General features: G+C 40.6%; 1 protein-coding gene across 24 annotated transcripts in view; it reads right to left on the reverse strand.

Annotated features, from left to right (window-relative positions):
* HSA32 (Aldolase-type TIM barrel family protein) overlaps nucleotides 1-21,571 on the reverse strand; it is a 42,769-nt gene extending 21,198 nt beyond the window's left edge. For all 24 annotated transcript variants that reach the window (XR_016050500.1, XR_002279550.2, XR_016050498.1 and 21 more), the window contains exons 1-3: nucleotides 21,278-21,571; nucleotides 1,701-1,892; nucleotides 1,346-1,556 (exon numbers count right to left, since the gene is read on the reverse strand). Coding sequence is in view for 11 of the 24 variants with exons in the window: in XM_011622019.3 (XP_011620321.1) it covers nucleotides 1,346-1,556; nucleotides 1,701-1,892; nucleotides 21,278-21,400 (526 nt within the window). In the remaining 13 variants the exon portion in view is untranslated. The remainder of the gene's footprint in view (nucleotides 1-1,345; nucleotides 1,557-1,700; nucleotides 1,893-21,277) is intronic.
* Between the last annotated feature and the right edge of the window lie 1,810 nt (nucleotides 21,572-23,381).

Here is a 23,381-nt window from a genome sequence, read left to right on the forward strand (position 1 = left end):
TGAATTTATACACAACAAATTTGTTAAGTGTTTTTTTCATGAAATAAAATTTTCAAAAATCATCTAAAACCATGATAAATCATTTTCCATCATTTCTTATTAAAACATTATGGTCTAGCACATCTAATGAATCCAGTGTTGAAAAACCCGGTTCTACATGTGGTTGGGCTGCAAGGTACTCCGCTGGGTTAGACTCAAAAACCCAATCCAATTTCTTAGACCAACCCAATAGGCCCCTCTGCATCACAGACTTCTGTCCATCATGGTTAGCCTCACATTCCAACAGATCACCTTGCATGTCCCCACAAGAACTTCCCAGATCCACGAAGGGACCCCCAAGGATGGTGGACCCTACACGTCCTAGTTTGCTTCAGGACATCCTCCAAGAAGGCACCCCAAGGTGAAAAACGACATAGATAAGGCAAACAACGCACAAACAAGAAAACTAGAGAGAAAGCAGCATTCTGCTGCATTGGTTTTAAATTTCCTTTCCTGAATTGTTACATTTAAGCAACCCAAACTTATTGCGATTGGGAGAGAAGGGAGAGATAGAGAGTAATATTCAAGCACAAGATAAAGTAAATACATATGTTTTTCACAGACTACAAATCGTAGGGCAATGTGCCCTATACATACACAGATTCCTATCTACTTACAGTATGGGTAGGTCAACATGCAAAAGAATTACAACCATTACAGCAGGAGTTACAATAACTATTACAGCAGGTTCTAATGGGTATGAGGTCCATTAATCATAAGAGTTGCATGTTTTAATGGGTGTGAGCCCATAACAGCCACTTCATGAGTCCCATTATACATGGGAATTAAGTTGTTACACAGTTTTTAATAAGCATGAGCCCATAACAGTTGCTACATTATTAAATAAATTTAAAGTTAACCAACCAATGACCATATAGAATTAATAAATACAGTATCGATGCAATGCACATTGGATGGAAGAGAGAAAAACTTTCTCCATTCAAAAGATTAAAATACCATAACCCAGACAACACCCCTTATTCATAAAACAATCAACTCGGGATTGTGGCTCTAACAAATATTGAGTGTATTTCCTCACAAAGTTGAAATCCCAACTCAAGCTGACCTTTGCAACAGAATAATGACAGGCAAAGTTGGTATCCAACTCATTCACACATTCAGATCCATATGCCCATCTACCGGATTTCATTATACCAATAAAGCATGTATGTGTGTTAGTATGTGTGAGGTCACATGCCCATGTATTGCCTTTGTCCCCCCCTCCCCCCCCCCCCCGCCCCTGCCCCCACCCCCCGGTAACGAGTTCCTTTTTTCAAGTCAATAGTACTAGTGGCACAAAACTTACCCAACTTCCGGGAAACTGGAAGGATATAAGCTCCATATGCTCTATCACCAGCAACCGGAATATCTGAAGCCTCAAATCTCACTCCAAAGTTGGGCTTAGCTTTGAGACCCGCTTTTTTAATCAATCGGATAAATCTCCAGAGATGCTCCTCAGATATTCTCAGAGAACCAGCATTTAGCTCCACTGTGTCAAACCCCAAATTCTTGCATTCCTGTGAAGATGAACACATGGACATACATGCCAAATAGTGAAATGAGAAAGAGACTGTCACAATAAAATCACCCAATGCGCATAAGTAGTAAAGTGATGTGTTGTTTATATCAACTTCATAGATAAGCAATAGCAATGTGCTTACGTGAACATACTCTTCAAAAGCTGTGGGTCCCTTGCGAAGTATGTGTTCTGCCCAATCACCAGTACTCACATAAACATCGTGGCTGTGTGCCAGCTCAGTTATTTTTTTAATCGCATTCTTTGCCATTAAACTGTGCGAGCCCTCAGAAAACTTCAAGCCATCAACAAACTGCCCCATAGACTCTAAAATATCCTGGAAGTGATACAAGCACGACATGTTAATGATGAATTCCCTAGAAAGATGAAAAACACCAGTAGAATCTGCAGTTCTGCACTCAATAAAGACACCAAAACTAAACAAACAGAACTGAAAAAAACCAAGTAGGCAGCAACTCCAGCTTGTCATGTAAAAGCAAAACACAGTTCCTCAAAAAGAACTAAAGTCTTTTGGAAGAATAGTACCACAGATCTTATTAAATGGGAAGAAACGTTTTGAATTTTTCATCAAGAACAGGTTATATAATCATCAAACAATTAGCACGTCTAAAATATTTTCATGATTAATGTGACAAAATTCCCTCAACTGCATAAATTTGAAAACATCACTTAGATTTCAAGTTTAGCAGTTTATCTTCTGAATTTAAGCCTAGAATTCATGTACATTGGCTCAAATGAGGCATTCTTCAGGTTTCTTCAATCATTGTTTCTGTTGTATGGTGTGATTCAGTGTCATTGATTTCAGGCCATTTATTAAGGGTAAGAAGGTTGAAAGAAAAGCATGGTATGAGCCCAGCCCAGTCCATGAAGGTTTTGAAGGATTTATCCCTCCCCATGGCAATGAAGTCATGCATCTTTTAAACTGAAATAAGGAAACAGTCCAGAAGTCCTATAATAGTTTCTCTGCCCTGTAGTAAATATCGATGATTAAAGGAAAGATTTGCTAAGCTTTAAATGAGAAAACCCTTTAAATCAAAGAACATGGCGAATACCATGGAGTGATTGGTTAAAGAGGATGCAATCGAAGGGCATGCGGGATTAACATGGGAGATGCTTGTAGAGGCATCAGGTAGAGCAGACAACCCTCTTGGGCCCACTAAATCATGTTCAGAGAGGAGGCGGATGGAGGAAGAGGAGGCAGATGCTAAAGAAACAAAAAGACGAGCGTAATGTTGAATAGGGAGATGATTCTGATGATGGACTCAACGCTGATGCATATGATGAGGTTGGCCCCACTTTTCATGATGATTATTGAAAAGTCTCAAGTCTTCAAGTCTAGACTTTTTCTTCTTATTTCCTCCTCTTATGTCTATGGATTATGGGATGGGATGGGCTATGGAGTATGGACTATTGATTATGGATTGTGGCTCTATCGTATTTCAGCTTGTGCTAGTGAGTTGGTTTAAGGGGCCATCACTTGGAGTGACGGTACAAGGCTCGGGTAGCCAGCGCAAGATCGCGGGTTCGAGTCCTGAGGGTGGCCACTTTGTGCGTAAGCAACTGTTTCCAGCCCACCCCTCCCGAAACCCTGCTTAGGCGTGACTAGTCTGGGTTACGGCCAGTGAGTTGGTTTCGATTGTGGGATTTTGATATTTTATGATGTGTTAATGTGTTTAGATTGTGGGATTTTGATATTTTATGATGTGTTAATGTGTTATTGTCATCTACTCATATTTGTGTTAAATGTGTATGGCAGTATGGTACTATGGCTTATGTTTATAGAACGTGGAATGAGTTCATTGAGTGTATGGATTTACTATGGTTTGGTAACTACGGATTATGTATCATGTGTATGGAACTATAGAATGGAATGGTATAGAACCATGGACTTAAAGTTATGGATCAGTATGGATTATGGTTAGGTTAATTGGTTATGGATTGTTAATTTTCTGTATTATCATAGTACATTGATTTAAATTTGGCATGATTCCACATAAAAAGGCATAAAAAAAATGCCTCAATATGCATTTTGTATGCAAAATTTGGATCTAAAACAGGATCCCCTAGACACCCCATCCACCCAGTTGAACCTATGTTTCCTAGATCCAAGAAGCCTGCCTTGGTACTTTGTTGCCAAGACCCCATGGCTGCCTGGGCGCCGCCCGCCGCTTTTGTGAACACCAATGTTTCAAAAAACGGTCCACCCGGCTCCTAAGTGCCCGCCTAGGCGGCCAAAAAAAAATTTCCGCACACCTCGACCCAAGCGCCCCTACACGGGCGCTTGTACCTGGGCCGGCGCCCAGGGCTGTGGGGCGTTTTATTGTATTTAATTTCGCCCAAAAGGGCAAAAGGGGCCATTTTGAACCCCAAGTTTGTATAAAAAAAGTTTTAGGGTTTATTTTTGAACCCTAAAGTGAAACAAAACAAGAATGCCGCAATCTTAAACTTATTTATGAGAATCTAAAGTAATTTTTTAGAATCGAAAATACTTTTTGTGGATTAAAAAAGTTTTTTTTTTCTCATTGCAATTATTTTTAGGGTGTTATTGGTGGCATTAGAAGACTTTTGAGTTGATTCGTAGCTAGATTGAGGTAACCAACATCGAAGATCAGAGATTGGGGAGAAAAGGTCAGTCTGTAATCTTTATTTGAGTTTAATTTTTCCAATTTGAGATGTCTTCTGCGGGGTCTAATAGGGGTGGAGATCTTGTATTAATCCAAATAAGAATGACAAAAATAAAATTATGTGCAATTTTTGTGGACATGTTTCTAATGCCGACATAAATAGATTTAAGAAACATCTTGCCGTTATTAGAGGTGATGTTGCCCCATGTAAGAAAGTCACAGATATTGTAAAGAAAGAAATTTTGGAATACATTGAAGGTGAAAAGAGTAAAAAAATTGCAAAAGAAAAAGGATATAACAGAATTAAAGTCAGGGGTCCATATTTTTTATGATAATATTGACACTGAAGAAGATGATGAAGAGGGGGAAGAAGAGGTAGCCCTGGTTGGTACTCAGAGCTCTAAGACTAAGAGGGCTTTTGGGTCTAAGAAGGCTCGTACGAGAGGGCCTATAGATAATTTTTTTACACCTAGCCTTGAGACAGTAATTGAGAAAGGCAAGGGAGGAAAGGGAAAAAATACAAGTGATAATTGAAAATAGATTTAAGAAGGAAGATAGAGTCAGGTTGATTCAGTATATTGCTCGGTGGTTTTACCATGCTGGCATTTCTTTTAACACTGCTCGCTTGAATAGCTTCCATACAATGTTGGAAGCAATTAGGCAATTTGGGTCAGGTTTGAAAGCTCCCACTCCTTATGAGATTGGAGAGTCACTACTAAAGAAAGAAGTCGAGTACACTAACAAATATCTCAAGACTCATAAGGAAGGATGGGCTCAATTTAGGGTTTCTTTAATGACAGATATGTGGAGTGATAGGAGGAAGATGAGTAATATGAATTTCTTAGTAAATTGTCCCACGGGTACAGTTTTTTTGCGCTCAATCGATGCTTCCAATCAAATTCATGATGTGCATTATATATTTTCTTTCATTGATAAGGGCATCGAAGATGTTCGGGAAGAAATTGTAATTCAAGTAGTCACAGATAATGCTGCTCCCAATCTAGCTGCAAGCCATTTGCTTCGACAGAAGAGGCCTCGCATATTTTGGACTCCTTGCGTTGCACATTGCGTAGATCTTGTGCTTGAGGCAATTGGTGAATTGCCTACTATTAAAGGAATTATTTTTAAGGCTAAGGAGGTTACAGTCTTCATATACAGTCACATACTTACCTCTAGCATGATGCGCAAGTTTACAAAAAAGAGAGAGCTAGTGAGGCCTGGGGTCACTAGATTTGCCACTGTCTACCTTAGTCTACAGAACCTGTATGAGAGGAGGATCGCATTAACATCTATGTTTGCTTCAGAGGAGTGGAGTAGATGTAAGTAGTCTAAAGATGCCAAGAGAAAGAAGGCACGAGATATTGTTGTTTTGAAATATTTTTGACGTGGGGTAAAGCATGCGATATTAGTATTTCTTCCCTTGATGAAGGTCTTACGCTTGGTTGATGCTGATAAGCCCTCCATGGGCTTTATATATGATGCAATGGAAAGGGCTAAGAATGAGATTGCAGATAATTTGAGAAATAATGCAGCCAAGTATGCCCAATTTGAGAGATTATAGATGACAAATGGGATAAGCAGCTCCATAGACCATTGCATGCAGCAGGGTACTACTTGAACCCCAAATTATTTTATGCAGATGCAGATATTGAGTCAAAAGGGGTAATTATGGATGGTTTTAATGAGTGCCTTGACAAATTAGTTCCTGATCCACATATCCAAGATAAGATATCAACTGAAGAGTAAATTTCGTACAAATACTCTTTGATGTCATTTGGGAAAGATATGCATTAAGACAGAGAAACAAAAACGAACCAAGTAGTATTCTTTTGACTTTTGTTTTATAAAATATAAATTTATAATTTTCTTTCAAGTTTTTATAATGTTAAATACCTAAATTAATTATAAAAGTTGCCCACATATTGTAGCCCAATGGTGGAGACAACATCGCTCCAAACCTCCAGAAGATGGCTATACGGATCTTGAGTTTGACAACTACCTCTTCTGGTTGTGAGCGCAATTAGAGTTCTTTTGAGATGGTATTTTACTATTTTACAATTTTATATGCTTTTTTTATTTATATGTTCGTTTTGTAATATAGATTCATAAAAGGTAAGAAGATCATAGACTCATCGTAGTTACTTATGCATTATTTTTCCTTATAGGTGCATACAAAGAGAGGAAATAAGTTTGAGCAAAAGAAGCTCAATGACTTGGTTTTTGTTAGAGAGAATCAAAGGCTCAAGGAGAAGAAAAACCAGCCAAAGAAGGACCCTATCTCTTCAAAAGACATGGAGAATGCTTCAGATTGGTTAGTTAGTGACCTTGGTACTAAGGAGGTCTTCCTTGGGGAGGGTTTGAGTTGGGAAATGGTCAAGGAGGCTTCGGGGCCAGCTTCTGATCCTAGGAGGGCCACTCGAGCAACTTCTTCTGTACTTCACGTAGGGAGATAGAGGAAGAGAAGGCAAATTCAGAAGAATCTCTGGAAGAAGAGGTATATGTTGAAGAGGGCGATGATTATGATGATGAAGGCCTCAATTCTGATGCAGATGAAAGCAATGAAGATGATTATTGATTCTGATTCTTATTGATGTCTTGATTGTCTTCTCTCTTCTTTTGTAGTAACTAACTTTATTGCACCATCTTGGTTTGGGCTTTAAACATTTGGACGATTTTTATTTTGTTGTGATTTGTACTTTTTTTGACTTTTTGGACTATTTTGTTGTGTGGTTTACTGGTTTTTTATAGTTTTAGAAGTCAGTTTGTTGAAGACTTGGAGGGTTAGAGACTTAGATGTTATTTCGATTTATTTTATGGACATAGAAAATGGAGAATATGAGAGTTGGAGACCTTACAATAGCCTATTAGACTTTTAAATGTTTTGTATGGTTTGAAATTTTGAGTAAGTTTATTCTCAACCTGATTACCTGAGAGGCTGAAACATGTGATATGTTTGCATATAAAAATGTATGTTGCAAACTTGTGATATTTTCAAATGGAATAAATTACAAAATTTGACACAAATATATGCATATATGTGCATTTGGATAGCAAATATATAAAAAATTCTAAGAATTTGTACCACAGGGCGCCGAGGTTCTGGGCGCCCACCTAGGGGCCGCCTCGCATTTTTCAAAACCTTGGTGAACATTCGGCCAATGTTTTATAACATGGCACGAGCAGCAGAACTCAGCACCTACCATGAGCCATGACTTGAAAAGTCTGCTTGGACTCGCCTGAGTCAAGTCCAAGCCATAAAAAGCGACAAAAATATGACACCAAAAAAAATGAAAATGAGTTCATAACTAAAACATAGCAAAAATAAAAATTCATGCAGAAACGAAGAACATATAAAACATGAAATATGAATAAACTGATATTATTGACTTGAAAAAATTAGAAAATCTGAAAAAGATGAATTTTGAAAAATAAAATAAATCAGAAAAATCATAAAAACATAGAAGTACATAGAAGATGAATTACAAATCAACTACATTTGATTTGGTAAAAATAAAATCAATTTTATAAATCTAAATTGAAATTTTTGAAACATTCCCAAAATCTCAATTATGATGCAAATCGATACCTCTAGTCCTCGTTAAAGCTTCCTTGGGCAAAGAAAATTGAAAACCCTAAACCAATATTGAGTTCATATCTAGGAGATCAATGCTCCTGAAAAATTTAAACGAACAGCACTTCTAAGTTCCAAATCTCCCGAATCCTTCTTTTTTTTTAATCCTTTTTTGTAAATGAAGCTTATAAAGTTTGAATGAACAGTAAAACTGAATTCCAAATCTCTCCAATCCTTTTTCATTTTTGTGCTTTATTGTGAAAATAAAGCTTATGATGGGATCAAAAAAACAAAAATAGGCTTCGGGATCAAATTTCATCGAATATTCACCATCAATTGAAGATATCACCATTCAAATTAGGTAAAAACTTGACCAGTTTTTTTCAATTTCAAAAATACGCCAAATCTATTGTTTTCCCTTCAAAGCTAAAGCTTCCAATAGATAAATCAGGGCAAAATCTAACGAAGGAATGAATTTGGGCTGACATAACCAAGTTTATTGCTCTAATTGAAACAAGGGGGGCAGAATTCCACCCCCTTTTATTATATGACTTGTACAGTACTCATGCACGTATTGAGGGGACTAACCTGAGCACCCTACAAACTTGGTGAACCATTCCTATTTTTTATAGTACTCAGGAGAGTCTACTGTCCTCACCAGAGTACTATATCCGAAAATGTTAAGACAATGAAGAAAAAGAGGAAAGGGAATTCAGAAGAAGTTTTGTTGTCCAGCCATACTATCTTTCTTGGACCAATTTCACACACATACACACAACACGCTCGCGCATGCGCGCGCACACGCACACACGAGTTACGAGTTTTCTACTCTTATACCCTTAATGTACATGAGATGTAAAAGTGCGTATATGTTACATGAATAAACAACAAATATTACAACTATGCCCAGGTACAATACACAAATATTATCATATCACTAATAGACCCTGCAAGTTGGACGTGGTTTGTAAGAAGGACAGCTTGGCTTCATGAAATTAATGTTGAATCCGTGTCAGTGCCTTAGTGAAGATATCCATAATTCTAATTTCCTAAACAATGAATCTCTCCTCAATTTCTGATCTTCAATTTTTTGCTTACAAAGTGCTGACCAATGTCAATGTGCTTCGTCTTCCCATATGCACTGGGGTGAGAATACAGATAGCACTACAGTTATTACAACAAGCAGCAATCTAGAGATGCTCTGGCCAAGTATGGTTAGTAGATGTTGAATTGAAGAAACTTTGGCAGTACCTACTGCCATAGACATGTATTCTACCTCCATGCTAGACCTAGCAACAGTTCTTTGTCTTATTGTACTCCATGAAACCAAATTCCATCCTAGAAACATACAATAACTAGATATAGATAGATGAAATTCTGGATCTCCAGCCTAATATACTACAGAGTAGACGGAAAAACGTGAGATTAGAAGAAGTGTCACTTTTATATATACCAGCACATCACTATTAGTTCCCGTGATATATCGAAGTATACGTTTTAGTACCTCAAAATGAGTAGAATATGGTGCATGCATAAACTGCGAGGCCTTGCTCACTGCAAAAATGTCATGCCATGTGAATGTGTTGTACTAGAGATCACCAACAATACTACCATATTGTTGCGAATCAGAAATCCATCCACCCTCTCCTGCATTAAGTCTCTGATGAAGAGGTGCAAGAGTCGTGATGAGTTTTAGCACTCGAGAAAGCCAATCTTAAGGCATACTTATGCTAGGAAAGGATACGTTTACCATCAGTTTTGTCCACTTCAGTGACAAGGAAATACTTCAGTGAACCCAAATCTTTCATCTAAATGTTTTTTGAGGATGTTTACTATGTACCAAAGAAAAGTTTTACAAGGTGTACAAGTTACAAAAAAATGGTGTACCAAAAATGACCACTTCAACGTGCCAGGTGCTGTATACAGTAGACCCTCTCAGGGGGTAGCTATAAATGGAAATTACAGTGGTCATCAGACATATACACAATATAGCCAAAACATACCTCTATCTCCCCTTTGTTTGATCTAATCTGTACTGTCTCTCTTTATGTGAAAGAATCGGGAGAAACTCTATTATATAAATTCTGGACGGATGTTACTGAAGAGAAAAAGTTTTGAATTATACTTAGATTGATATTGTACCTTTATTTCGATTTATTTCTTATCCAATATTGAAAGAACTCAGATCCTAGTCTGCATAAGGATATTTTCATTCCTTTACACAACTTTTGATTCCTAATCGGCTCATCCAATCTAATTCACGATTCAACCAGTAGAGATTAAGAGAGTGATTAGGAAAGGAAAGGGCTCAAAAAACAGCAAACTGGGTTCCCAGTGAGTCTTCAGCACGGTTTTCTCCTTTTTTAGCGAGTCCGTCTGCTGCTGCATTTGCTTCGCGCCATATTACGCATCCATGAGACATGCATGTCCCAGCGATGTGGAATATTGCATCGAAAATGTGCACTAGCCTCCATGGGCAATCCAATGAGCCCGAAGCCCAAGTGGTGACATTTTTGGAGTCACCCTCTACTACTAGAGAATGGCCCCAACTGTGGTTGAAGTTTTCAGAGTCCTTCGAAGAGAGAGATGGCCTCTGTGGTGTTGGAATTAGCCTGTCCAAAGAACTTCGTAAAAGAGAAGAGGTTCTTCCTTCATGATCGCAGTAGATGCCCCCAATCCCGACTGGGCCAGGTTTGCCTAGGGAACATCCATCAAAATTGAGCTTTGTCTGCCCCGATTCAGGAGGTCTCCAAAGGGGAGGCGCGGGGGATGCAAATGGGTATAAGGTGCAGCAAGGCCAGCTAATTTTGGTAGTGTGGAAGAAGTGCTTGAAGACAGAGTGGTTTTTCTCTTTTTTTTGACAAGTTAAAGCCTAGAAAATGACGGACTCCTTAATCGTGTTCTTCATAGCAGAGGAAGTAGAATACTCACCTCTGAAGGCCCTGCTGTTACGCTCGGTCCAAAGAACCCACAGCGTAATACAGGCAATAGAAGGAGGAAGTGTCGGATCCAAAAGGAGTTTATGGTAGAAAGAGGAGACTGCGAGGAGACAAGAGCCTGCAGGGGACCAAATGATTCGGTCAGCACCTTGAGAGTGAAGGAAAACCTATTGGAGAAGGGCTAACATGGCTAGGAAGTCTTCTGTTTCACTGTCCGTGAGAGCCCGCCAGAATCTGGAGTTCCAAATACAAGAGGGACCCAGGAAATCAAAGTGATCCGCCACAGATCCTTGGCCATGGCAGGCTAGGAGGAACAAGGATGGGAAGCCTTCTTGCAAGATGGATGGCCAATCCATAGATCAGACCAGAAGATAATTCAAGCTCCTTCTCTTGGAAGAATCTTATGTTGTCTCTGAAAGAGGGCAGGGTGCGAAGAATGGATCTCCATGCACCTGAAGAGCGAGCAGATGGTATTTGCACCCGAGGACTTCTTGCCACAAGTGATTGTCCTGAGTGGTCCATCGCCACCACCATTTGCCAAGGAGAGCCAAGTTGTTCCTTTTGAGTTTGCTAATACCTATTCCCCTAGGTTTTTGGGTAAACAGATTCTATCCCAGGATACAAGGTGAACCGTTTTACTTTGCCCATCTCCCGACCAAAGGAAGCTGCCCATCAGCTATTCAAGTTGAAAGGCCACCAAGGAGGGCATATGGAACAGCAACATCTGGAAAAAGGGGACATTTGAGAGGGTTGCTTTGATGAGAGTGATTCTCCCCGCGGCTGAGAGGGACCTGCCTTTCTAACCAGCGGGCTTTCTATTGAACTTGTCTATCATGTGGCTCCATTGTCTTTGTTTGGGCTTCCCAATGCAAAGAGCAGTCCCAAATACGTGGAAAGTAAAGTTTGGACGTCACACCCCCAACAGCTACGCAAGGCTTCGATGATGGGGACATCAGACGACACCCCAATCATCTTAGTTTTTCCCACGTGCACCCTGAATCCCGTGGTAAACTCAATACACTTTAAGAATAGCAGCAAAGTGTCGACTTGGTGGTGTGTTGCGCTATAGAAAAGGAGTGTCTCTACATATTGTAGATGAGATATGGTTGGACTTGAAAACCCAATCTTAAAGCCTTCGATGAGCCAGTTTCGGTACATCCTGGCAATGGACCAACTGAAAACCTGCCCTGCTATGGCAAAAGGAAGGGAGATAGGGGATATCCTCTTCTACCACCTATGGAAGAGGAAAAATATCCTTTTGGGGAACCATTAATTATCATCGAGGAGAAAGGATTGGATATGCACCTCGGATCCAACTCCTCCAATGGTCTCCGAAACCCATCCAGCAAAGGGTCTTGTCGAGTAGCGACCAGTCATCATAGTCATAAGCCTTTTCCCAGTTTAGGTTGATGACCACTCTCGAAACTTTGAAGAGGTGTCAAGAGTGGATGCATTTCGTGGGCACTAGCCCCGTGCTCTGTCGAGGATTTGGAGGTCTTTGACAAAAGCCCCTTGGTATGGGGAAATGACCCAACAGAGAACCTCTCGGAGTTGAGTAGTCAAGACTTTCAAGAGGATTTTATAGGAGTTGTTGATCAAGCTAATCAGCTTGAGATCCTTGAGTTCTTCCGCTCCCTCAATCTTTTGAATGAGGGCAATGAAGGTTGCATTCATTACTTGGTGGATGATACCTCTAGAGTGGAATTCCTTACAAAAAAGGAAAGGAGGTCAAACCAAAATGAATTCCAGAAAGTTTATGAAAGCACAACAGATAGCCATCAGGACCTGGAGCTCTATCCTGCCTGAGGTCCTTGATAGCCTTAAGGATTTCTTCCTCGGTGAAAGGGCATCCGGTTCAGCAAGCCTGACCGGGAGGTAAAGTTGAAAAGAAAGGTCAGCCATGAATGGTTTAGAACCAGTCGCGGCAGAGAAAGGTCAATGAATAAATCAATGAGGCCTTTGTCAACTACAGGAGGTTGGTCAAGGGTGAGGTTGCCTAGTTTAATTTGGGTAATGGAGTTATCTCGCCATCTGCCATTTGCGATTTTATCGAAGAAGGCGGTGTTGAGATTGCAATATTTGAGCCATTTGACCCTCAACTGTTGGAACCAAAATATTTTTTCTTTGTGGAGTAGGGTATGGTAGTGATGTTTGAATTGGTCTCTCTGTAGACTTTCATTAAGGGACTAAGACCTGCCCTCAGTGAGATCCCGCTCCCTAATGAACTGTAACATAGCTTCGTTCTGAGCACTAAAGTTTCCGAGGAGTTGTTAGCTCCATAACTTGAAGGAAGATTTCAGGAGCTGCAGTTTACGTTGAAGGCAGAAACCGGCCCATCCATGGACCTGTTAGAAAAAGAATCCCACCATAAGGGGACAAAGGAGTGGATATTGGCCTCTACTAGCCATGACAGCTCAAAACGGAATGGTCTGATGCCTCTAGGTGTTGAGAAAAATGGATATATGGTCAGAGGTGGGTTTTGGATTGGCCAGGGCATGGGTACCAGGGAAATTAGCATCCCATTTGGGCCTGATGAACGGTCCAACTTGGAGAGAGAGGGGGAGGAAGAATGATTTCACCAAGTGAATTCAGCACCTCGCAGGGGGGTATTCAAGAGGTTGTTTTTAGAAATAGAATCCGAAAAGTCTAGCATACATTGGGATACTCGATGGTTGGAGTCCCACTCGAAGGACCACCTTGTGACATTAAATTCACCACCTAAGCACCATAAAGAGGGTAGAAAGTTTGCAATTCCATTTAGTTCCTCCCAGAATTGGCTTCTCAGGCCGAGAAAGTTTAGCCCATGGATTGTGGTGAGCTTCCAGGACAGGCCATCAGATATTCTGTTGAAGGAGACTGTGATAGAGAAAGTGGCCACAAGGGACGAGGAAAGGGACAAGAGGGTAGGGTCACATATGACCTAAATGCTACCCGAGGCCCCTTGGGCCTCTAGAGCCACATCTTGGCAGGGTTTGTGGCCCACACCTTGCGGATCAAAGAGAGAGGTGGATGGAAGAGATTCGTTTTGATATGACCAAAACTGACAGCTGGTTTTTCTGGCAGAAGTCTTTCACTGCCTGGCATTTGATAAGTTCGCCTAACCCTCTGATATTCCAAGTGAGGACTTTCATGGGCAGGGGTTGGAGGAGGCAGGGAGCATGGGGGATAGCCTAAGAAGCTGTCCCGCTGGAGTGGCTGGGGCAGCTAAGATTACAGTTGCAGGTACAGGAAGGTTTAGAAGTCTTCCTCTTGCCTTTGCCACTTAAAGTCTAGTATGAAAATCAGTTGTTATGAAAGCTTAATGGCTTCCTCATGCCCATAGGTGGAAGTCCATAACGTTTAGAACCTGATAGATATCATCTTAGGCTTTGTCAACACCTTGAAACTCGATCCCATTGAGGGTGAGTGTGTTGAATGGGTTGATGAATGGGAGCATGCATGAGAATCCGGTGAGTCGAAACAAATGAGGGGGGATGGAGACTGGAGAAGCACCACTCTTGACAGAGGGAGGTGAGTTTTAGATGGGTTGGAGTGGCTTCAAATTGGTCTTAACAATAGGGAAAGGACATGCACATGTGTAATGTGGGCGATTTGTGGAGTAAAAGAGGTCTACAGGTTGCCAGGAAAAGGGGTTCGGGATTACTACCGCAAGTGATGGATTGAAGAATTGGGGGTTGGGGGGAAAGAAAGGAGGGGGGAGAGAGTGAACTAAGGGAAGTGAGGAGATACCATGGACCTGTGGGGGATTCGAGATGGGAAGGGGAACTATAGGTGATGGTGTGCCCAGAAAAGGTTGGAAGAGAGTTCTACAAGAGTGACAAGGTAGGCAAAGATGACAGAGCCAAGGGACTAATAAGGGAGGAAGGAGGGGAGAGGAAAGAGGAGGCAATAGGTTGGATCGATGATCAAGGGGAGGGGGAAGGGGAGGTGGGTGAGGAGTGGTGGAGCTTTGAGGAAAAGGATGTGGTAGTGGAATCTGGGTAAGTTTACATGGAGTGACCAGTTAAGGGCGAAAGTAAAGGAATACGGGATAGTGAGGGGAAGAGTTCTGGGGGGGAGAGGGAAAGGTCGGAGGACCGGTATTCTGTGGGGGAGGGGGAGGGGGAGGGGGAGGGGTAGGGGGAGGGGGAAGGGGAGGGGTGGCTGGGTAACAACCTTCCTAAGAGGAGGAATGGATAAGGTTGGAAGAGGATAAGAGGGGTTGAAGAACAAGGATAAGAAAGAACCCAACCAGGGGGAAGGAGGATAACATTGACTCAAGAGGAGGGTTCTAAAAGAGAGATGAGAGGCTGCTGACCATTACTAGATGGTGGCAATGGAGAGGAGGGCGAGTATTGTAGGTGGGGAGATGGGGTTCACACATGAGGAGGGGAAAATGTACGAGCGAAAGGGAAGAGGAGCAGGGTCCATAGGGTGGGAAGGTTTGGCATGCGGCTCAACGCTCAAGGGGCGCTCCAAGTGGAGCTGCAAGGGGGCTAAAGAGGCCAAGTGATGAGTAGAGGAAACATGTGAGAAGGGGCTGAGGAGACCAATGGTACGAGAGGGGAAGGGGGAGAAGGGCTTGGGGAAGGGGCCAACACATCGACAATTGGATGTATGGTAGGAGCCACGTGGAGGGTAGCCGTTGAACCGGTCACATGGGTAATCAAGTGGGGGAGTAGGGAAAGGCAACATGCATGGGTTGAGACCTGGTGTTCAGATGGGATGAGGGTAAAGGCTACAAGCATTAGGAGCTGGAGCCTGGCAAATGAGAACAAGAAATTGCGTTCATGTCAACCCTAGTAGGAGCAGGGGTTGGCGGGATATGTTGGTGAAATCATAGCCGTTGTTGGGTGGACCAAGGCAAACAAGCCCTTGCGAGTGATTGAAATTTATGTGATTTTGAATGGTGGACCTCCTCCTCCTACAGGTTACCATGGTCCACCCTTCATGGTCCAGTCTATAGTCCCTTCTGTGCTCCAAATCCCAGTGCGCGACACTAGTGGTGAGTTGACCAGCTTGGCACCATGGAAAGGGTGAGGCTTCAGTCCAAGCCTGTGAATGCAGAACAGGTCACCTTCCACTGCCAGCAAAATGAGGGAAGGGATGAGACTAGGGTCTTCGGATTCGATAAGGAGCTAAATAGTCCCCATAAGAAGAAACTCAATCAATTTCCAATTAACCGAAAGGAAGGCACCACAAGCTTGGCCATGAGTTTGAGAGTTTTGGAGTGCCAGGCATGGAGGGGGATGTGGGATGCCCTAAGCCAAAATCAGCGCTAGAGGGAGGCTCATGAGTCTTGTCTCCACCAGCTTCAGAATGGAGAGTTTTGTCTCTTTTGGGCCGTAAGGGCCACTCCTTCAGAGGTGAAAGGGAGAAGGATAGCCCCAATTAAATGTTTCGGCAACGCAAGTCTGGTTCAGCCCATAGTCTTCGAGCTCACGATTCTATGCCTCTGATATCGTCCCTCTTTAGGTGGAAGTTGCCGATGAAGGAGGACTGTAGTTTCTTCTTCAACTCAAAATGAAGGACTCTCCAGAGTGAGAAGGTTCGAACTTGGATAGGGTGATAGAGGGAATCAACTTGGATGTCTTTTAGAAAACTAATTAGGGCATGATTAAAGTGCTGCTCAGTTATGCCAAAACTCAATGACAATCCATGGCATTAAAGAGTTTGAAGCAATGCCATTCCAACACTGAACAACACTTCTAAAACACATGCTTTGTATCTTAGCAAGTATCACATTCATCTATCATGTAGGTATTGCAAATGCCATATGACATTTCGGTAATTCCAACATGTATTATCTACCTAGGACATCAATGTTAACATTTTACTCAAAGTTCAAAACACTTCAGTTGTTGAAGTGTCCAAGTAGTGAGCAAGACTTTGATTGCAGTACAAGACAACTCACCGTAAGCTCTAGTAAGAATGGCACCCCACTTCCCTTGAAGTGTTAACACTTTGTTAGAAATGTTGACATGTAGACTTTGTAGGCGGCGCATCGCCCGCATATGCGAGATAAGCCCACATATGCAGCCTCTGCTTGTGGAGAAACTTGCCCACCAGTAGGGGACAAAGTGCAGGATCCGTTCGCGTTGATAGCCAAGATAATGATAAATACAATTGGGCAGTTTGGCCCCAGCCTCAAAGGCCCTGCATTTCATTAGCTTAGGAGCCCCTATTGAGAGATATGTGAAAGATGTTAAGAAGATTCTGAATTCCCAGACAGATGGGGTGGAGAAGTATGGGCCCCGTCATGTGTAATGGATGGTCCATCTTTGATTATCAATTATTTGGTCAAATATCCATAGGGACTGTTTTTCCTGAAATCCAATGATGCATCAGATTCAAGCCATTCACATGATGCAAATTACATCTTTCTCTTGATGGATTAGATTGTTGATGAGGTTAGGTAAGAGTCGTACACATTATCACAAACAATGCTACCGATTATTCTGCAGTTGGGCATCGGTTGACATTAAAGCAAAAGCATATGTCCTGGACTCCTTGTGCAACACAATTAGATCTCATGCTTGAGGACATAGAGAAGTTGTTTAGGGTCAATGTTCAAGAATGCGGAGCCGCCTAGGTGGGTGCCCAGATACCTGGGCAGCACGTTTTTTGGGGGACCAAAAGGAGGAGGAGGTTTCTTTATGTGACACATATATATATATATATATAGAAAATATATATGTATATATATACATATGAGAGTTTTTTGACACGAGAGACAGAGAGAGAGAGGGAGAGTTATGACATGGGGAAAGGACAACATAATCTTGGCGACACAAGGGGAGACAAAAATGACGCATTGATTGATGAGTAGAATAGGTAGCAGTGCAAGAATGCTCCATGTGTAAAGTGTAGGGGTGGTAAAAGTCAAAATGTTAAAAAGGGTGAAATATAAAAATGATAGTGATTATCAATTATAGTCAATAAAAGGAGAGCATTCCACGTGAAGGTTCATTTGAAAGCAAAGCCTTAAATATTTTGGCTTGTTAGAATTAAACCATTGGTGGGTGGTCCCACATGAATCCACACATTTAAAAAACCGTAACACATGCTTGTCAAAAAAATAAAAAGCAATATCGCCTTTAAAACCCTAAAGTCATGAGGGAGAGTACTTAAATAGGGTGGTACTAGGCGGGCGCCTTGGATGCTTAGAAGGGCACCTTAGTACACCCGCCTAGGCGGTTTGACAAAATGGCCGCCTAGGCGGCCGGGCGACTGAAGTTTTGTACATTGCCTAGGGTTAAAGGGGAATCGACAAAACTACAGCAACCATTGGTCATCTAGAACCATAAATTGTTCTTAAGCATGATGAGGGCATTCACAAAGAAGATAGTGATAGTGGTCCAAGAATTACTAAATTTACCAAGTATCTAACTCCCCAAAGCATATGCAAGCATAACGATGCTTTAAGCAGCATGTTCACATCAGAAAAGTGGAGTACAAGTGAGGGTTAAGCATCAAGATGGGAGAAACACTGAGAAGACCATATCAAATACACCTTTTTGGGATATAGTTCACTTTATATCAGACATTTCTAGTCCTTTATCAGAAGTTATAAGGTTAGTTAATGGTAATGTGAAAACTGTGATGGCTACATACATGAGGCAATGATTCAAGCAAAATAAGAATCGCATTCGTTTTGAAGGATAATGAAGGCCTATATAAGCTTATCATTGCGTTCATGCATAGGAGAAGGGACACATAGCACCACTAGGCCTTCCATGTAGATAAACACCCATTGAATTCATCTCTCATTACAAATGACCAGCCAATGAATCAAAATACACAATCAACATACGCTTCTTAGAAGTTCTTGAGGCTTTGATTCCCAATCAGAGTATACAAAATAAATTTCAAAGCAATTAGTCATTGGATTTTAATTGTGCAATGGGAACCTTGAACGATATATGCAATTAGGATAACCAGCTATCAAATTTGTATGAATTATGAAAACACTAACCTTGAAAGATAAAAGTTCAAAATTCTCAACTTTTTCCCTTTTCTTTTTTTAACTCAAATTTTACCCCATTAAATATTTAACTACCAAGCTGAGCGGAGGATATCTTATGGAAGAAAGACATCAAATCCCAAAGTCTCACCATTCAAGTGTTGATACCTCACTTGTAGTTCATCCTGTTATGAATGCAACCAAAGCACATTTAAGCATGTAAGTCTTTTTCTGCTTGGTTTGCTATGATGTAGAGTGTATAAATCTAACTAGCATAGGTTAAGTGACCCTTGTTTCCTTTGCTTGTTTTCTTTCTTTTTATACCAGCTTTATAGTAAAAGAAGGAATATATGTCCAATATAATGAAAGCCCTAGGAAAAGGTAACAAAAACATATGGATATTGACCCTATTATCTTGGATGAACCTGATCATACAAGCAAATGGAGATCCAAAATCACAGCGGGCGTTTGAGGTGAGAGATTCACTTGGTAGGATGTCAAACAAGCTTCAAGGGACACCGAGGACCTAGGCCTCATACTAGATAACAAAGGAAAAGAGTTGGGTCCACATTTACATGATTCCAAATATCGAGGAGGAAGAAACTAAGGAAGAAGTATATATGAATGTGTGACCTATGACACATGTAATGATGGCTTGGCAGCCTAGGCTTCGAATGTGGGAGTTATAGAGGAAATGCACGTGGATATGATTTTGAGTCCGATTAAACCTCTTTTTTTTGTCTTTTTTTTTTTTTTTTTGATATCTTAGCTTTTGGTCTTTGGATGCCATGTACTTGCAAAGTACTTTACGCATTTATGCTATACACTACATCCTACTTAGTTGCTATATGCTAGTTTACTTTTTAAGTGCTTGCTTGCTACAATGCCTGTTCTTTTGTGTTTCTTTTGCAATTAAATAATGAATCTAATCAACTTAGTGTACATGTTAATTGCTGCAATTGCGTGATAATAGGGACAAGAAATGACTCTAAATACCCTTTATCGGACTATCCACGACTCAGATAGCATACATATTAGAGAGAATACCAAATTAAAATGCCAACATCGCATGAACCACATGTTCTATGCTCTTCTCTGCAATCTTATATTTTTTTGTAATTTCTAAAATTATTGATCGCGATGGAAGTGATGGGTTGAATGAACTTATATTACATGTTAATTGCATCGGAGAATAGAGACCAGAAATGACTCTATATTACCCTTTATCGTGCTATCCACGACTCAGATGGCATAAATATTTGAGACAAATACTAAATTAAGACGCCTACATACATGAACCACATATTTATATTTTTCTCTACATTCTTATTCTTTTGCAAATTTTAAAATTTATTGAACATGATGGAAGTGGTCTAATAAGAGTGAGGACCTTAAACTTTCTTTTAACCCATCTGAAGCCCTCGTAAAAGAGGTGGTTTGCGTTAGGTAGGCAGCCAGCATAAAACTTTGCCACATCTTATCATAAATCTTGAACCTATATTATATGCTCATCCATGGGCACTCCCCTTAAGTGACACGCTGCACCACCCGGGTGCAGTGAGAAATAAGCAAGGGTTAGCTAGGGCATTCCCTAGAAGCGACGTGATATACCCGTACGCAAATGCAATGGGAAATAAGGAAGGGTTAACTAGGGCATTCCCCCGAAGCGATGCCGCAACACCCGGTTACGGTAGACAACCCCAAACAATTGAGATAGGCTTAGATGATGATGATGATTGAACTTGATGAAAGTGATGTGCATAAGGCTAATAGCCCCTCGGAAACCCATGTATTGAGTCTAGAACCTGCATTTGTAAGCATGCTTTCTTGTACAAATATAAGTTGTATTCATTGTAAGTTTATTGTATGATTTATGCATGACCAACTCATGCTTTATTTTAACCCAATTTGATATATAAATAAGTTTGCTTGGGTGGATAGTATAGACTGAAACAAAAGTTGGAATTCTATATAGCAAAATTATTTGACGAATATAGGCGTTCATCAAAATTTCATAAAATATCCAATTGTTCAATGCCATATAACAAAAAGACTCAAAACCGCATGATAGATGGAATGTCTGTAAAACAATTAGAAGGCAACATCTCAGATGAGAACAATTTCAGTTTTCCTACTCAAGACGCAACACAGGACCTGATGCAAATACTATTGAATTGAGAGAGAGAGAGAGAGAGAGAGAGTTCCAACACCTCAAATGAAACCAGGATCACGGGAGAACAAGAAGCAGCCAATTGAGAATCTAACTATCAAGTAGTAAAATAGACAGGCAAAAATTAAGACATAAACAAGACAGTATGCAATCTACAGTATGCAAAAGCCAGAAGACAATCATGTATTTCAACCTAAGATGACTAGGAATATCAGACAATCACCAGTTACAACCATCAATATCTCTTACAAATAAGTATATATACAAACAAATAATTGCGTAACTATTCCAATAAAGCTCCACAAATGAGCCCCCCAAAAAACTAATCAAAAAAGAAAAAAATGACTTCGTTTGTATACAAAGAGCACTCCTGAAATGAGCCCCAAAAAACTCAAGGATAAAATGCGAAAAGAAAAAAACAATTTGAAAAGTAGAGAGAGAAAAAGGACACATACCTGAATAACGTTTTGGTTCATGAGACTGTAATTGGGTCCCCTCATCTCTGTAACTCCGAATCTTCTTGGTTTTTCCGGCCTGTCTTCATCCTCAAAGAAACTTTTCCACATGTAAGCTGGCATTCTCTCTTTCTATGTAGCAGCAATAGAAATTGGGTCAGGCCGATCACGATCAGAGGGTAACAAAGCTGGTGAAACCTAGAGAGAGAGCCAACAAACAACGGGAAGATGGAAAACAGTTAAAAAGTAAAGGTTTCGGGGGGGAGCAGCTCAGAGAGTATGTGAGATCGTTCTGGAAGGGTCTGTTTTTGCCTTCCAGAAACAGCATACCACCTGTTTCGCTCTCACATCTTCCCAAAGTGTGCGTTACACGTGTCACGGCGGCTTGGTCGCTTTGTCTTTGGACCGTCCATTTAAGAGTTTGACAGTCGAGATGTGAAAGAAGTCCGTACAAATAAAAACTAAGATTTCTTACATGGTACCCTCCTTTTCTATGATCACCATTTGGACCAAGTGATGAACGGTTAACGGCACCTGAGGCCATTTGATTTCCAGATGAGGGAAACCTTTGTTTTTTTTACCTAAACGCCACGCCCAAAAGGGTGAACATGCTATGTTCTTTAGTTTTTGCCATGCAAAAAAGAAGCATAAATGAACTGCTAACATATTGCCCATTTGCAACTTTTTATCAAAATACTCATAAGAAATGAGCTTAACATATTTGCCCATTTGCAACTTTTTATCAAAATACTCATAAGAAATGAACTTAACATATTTGCCCATTTGCAACTTTTCCAATTTAAGACCATTTGGTGAAAAGCTATGGGTATTGTGTTATACAGGTCATCTCTTGTAGGTAATTCGATAAATTTCCCTATATTTTATATAAAAAGAGTATGTACATATCTTTCTTCTATATATAACACACGAGAAAGGTCGAATTAGCTCACACATTTGACATCTAGGTTCCATGTAGAGATTTGTTATGCGTCCAGACAATTTGGCTCTTCAAAATTAAAATTTATTTTCGTACTTTTTGAGTGAACATAGGGAAAAGATAAAAAAGGAAAAAAAAAGAAAAGAAAAAAATTACTATACATCCCCTCCCATATATCTTTTATTTAGTTCTCCCATCTCCTAGTTGTCCAATCTAAATGAACATGTGCAATTATTTTGTTGCTAACGTCACAAATAGTGATAAGTATGGGTTAACATGCTCAGTTGGTTCCATTCAAATAAAACCCATAAAACTAAGGGTAGTGATGTCATGTAACGGTTGTATTATAGTATAATGCAACAATCTTCAAAATCCAAATTTTAAAATATGCACTATTTTCATTCTAATGAACAATCTCAAAGAAGAAAATTGTGAAAACACAACCTAGAAAATATTTTTTTAGCCCAATTAACAAAGGTCGTCCATTTTGATAAGATGCTTAGATCTAGGCCTTGGACGGATTTTTTCTTTTCCAATTTTTTTAGATGGCTTTATTATAACGGTGTTAAAGAAGAAAAAAATGATTTTGAGTTTGTGAAAGCTAAGATCTTGCAATTCACTAAATGAATGCATGGTCTCGATTCGTTGTTGGGGGGGACTCATTTGACCATATCTAGGATTCAGATTCGGGAAGGACGCTCTGTTCCATGATTCTGACTCTTACTTAGAAGCTTCTAAGGGGGAGGGCTCGTAGAGGGACTTTGCTTTGAACGGCCCACTTCTCATCTCAACCCCGATTGATCCATAGGACTTGCTTCTAAGTGTGTGCCCAAGCCCATCTTTGATTGCCACAAGAATTTAATCTGGTTAGGCTAACTCCAGGGATGGGCACGGAACCCAAGGCAATACATGTTCGATTGGAAAATCTATTGCCAGCTGCATCTCCCACCCCCAAAAACTTATAGGCCCATACGCCCTATCTTCTCGATCCAACATGCCGGCCCACGGCCGCCTATCAAATGAATGGGACGATCGACTGAACAACTTCTCAATACGACTCCTTCCGGGAGTAAGAGATTTTATTCTCTGCATATCAATGGTTTGGATTAGATGGCCCCATATCTCTTTCTGTCCCTACCAGCTTGTGGAAGTGGGCGGTGACTTACT

Source organism: Amborella trichopoda, chromosome 2 (genome assembly GCF_054954075.1).
Source record: "Amborella trichopoda isolate Santa Cruz 75 chromosome 2, AtrichopodaSantaCruz75HAP2 v2.0, whole genome shotgun sequence".
NCBI classification, from domain to species: Eukaryota; Viridiplantae; Streptophyta; class Magnoliopsida; order Amborellales; family Amborellaceae; genus Amborella; species Amborella trichopoda.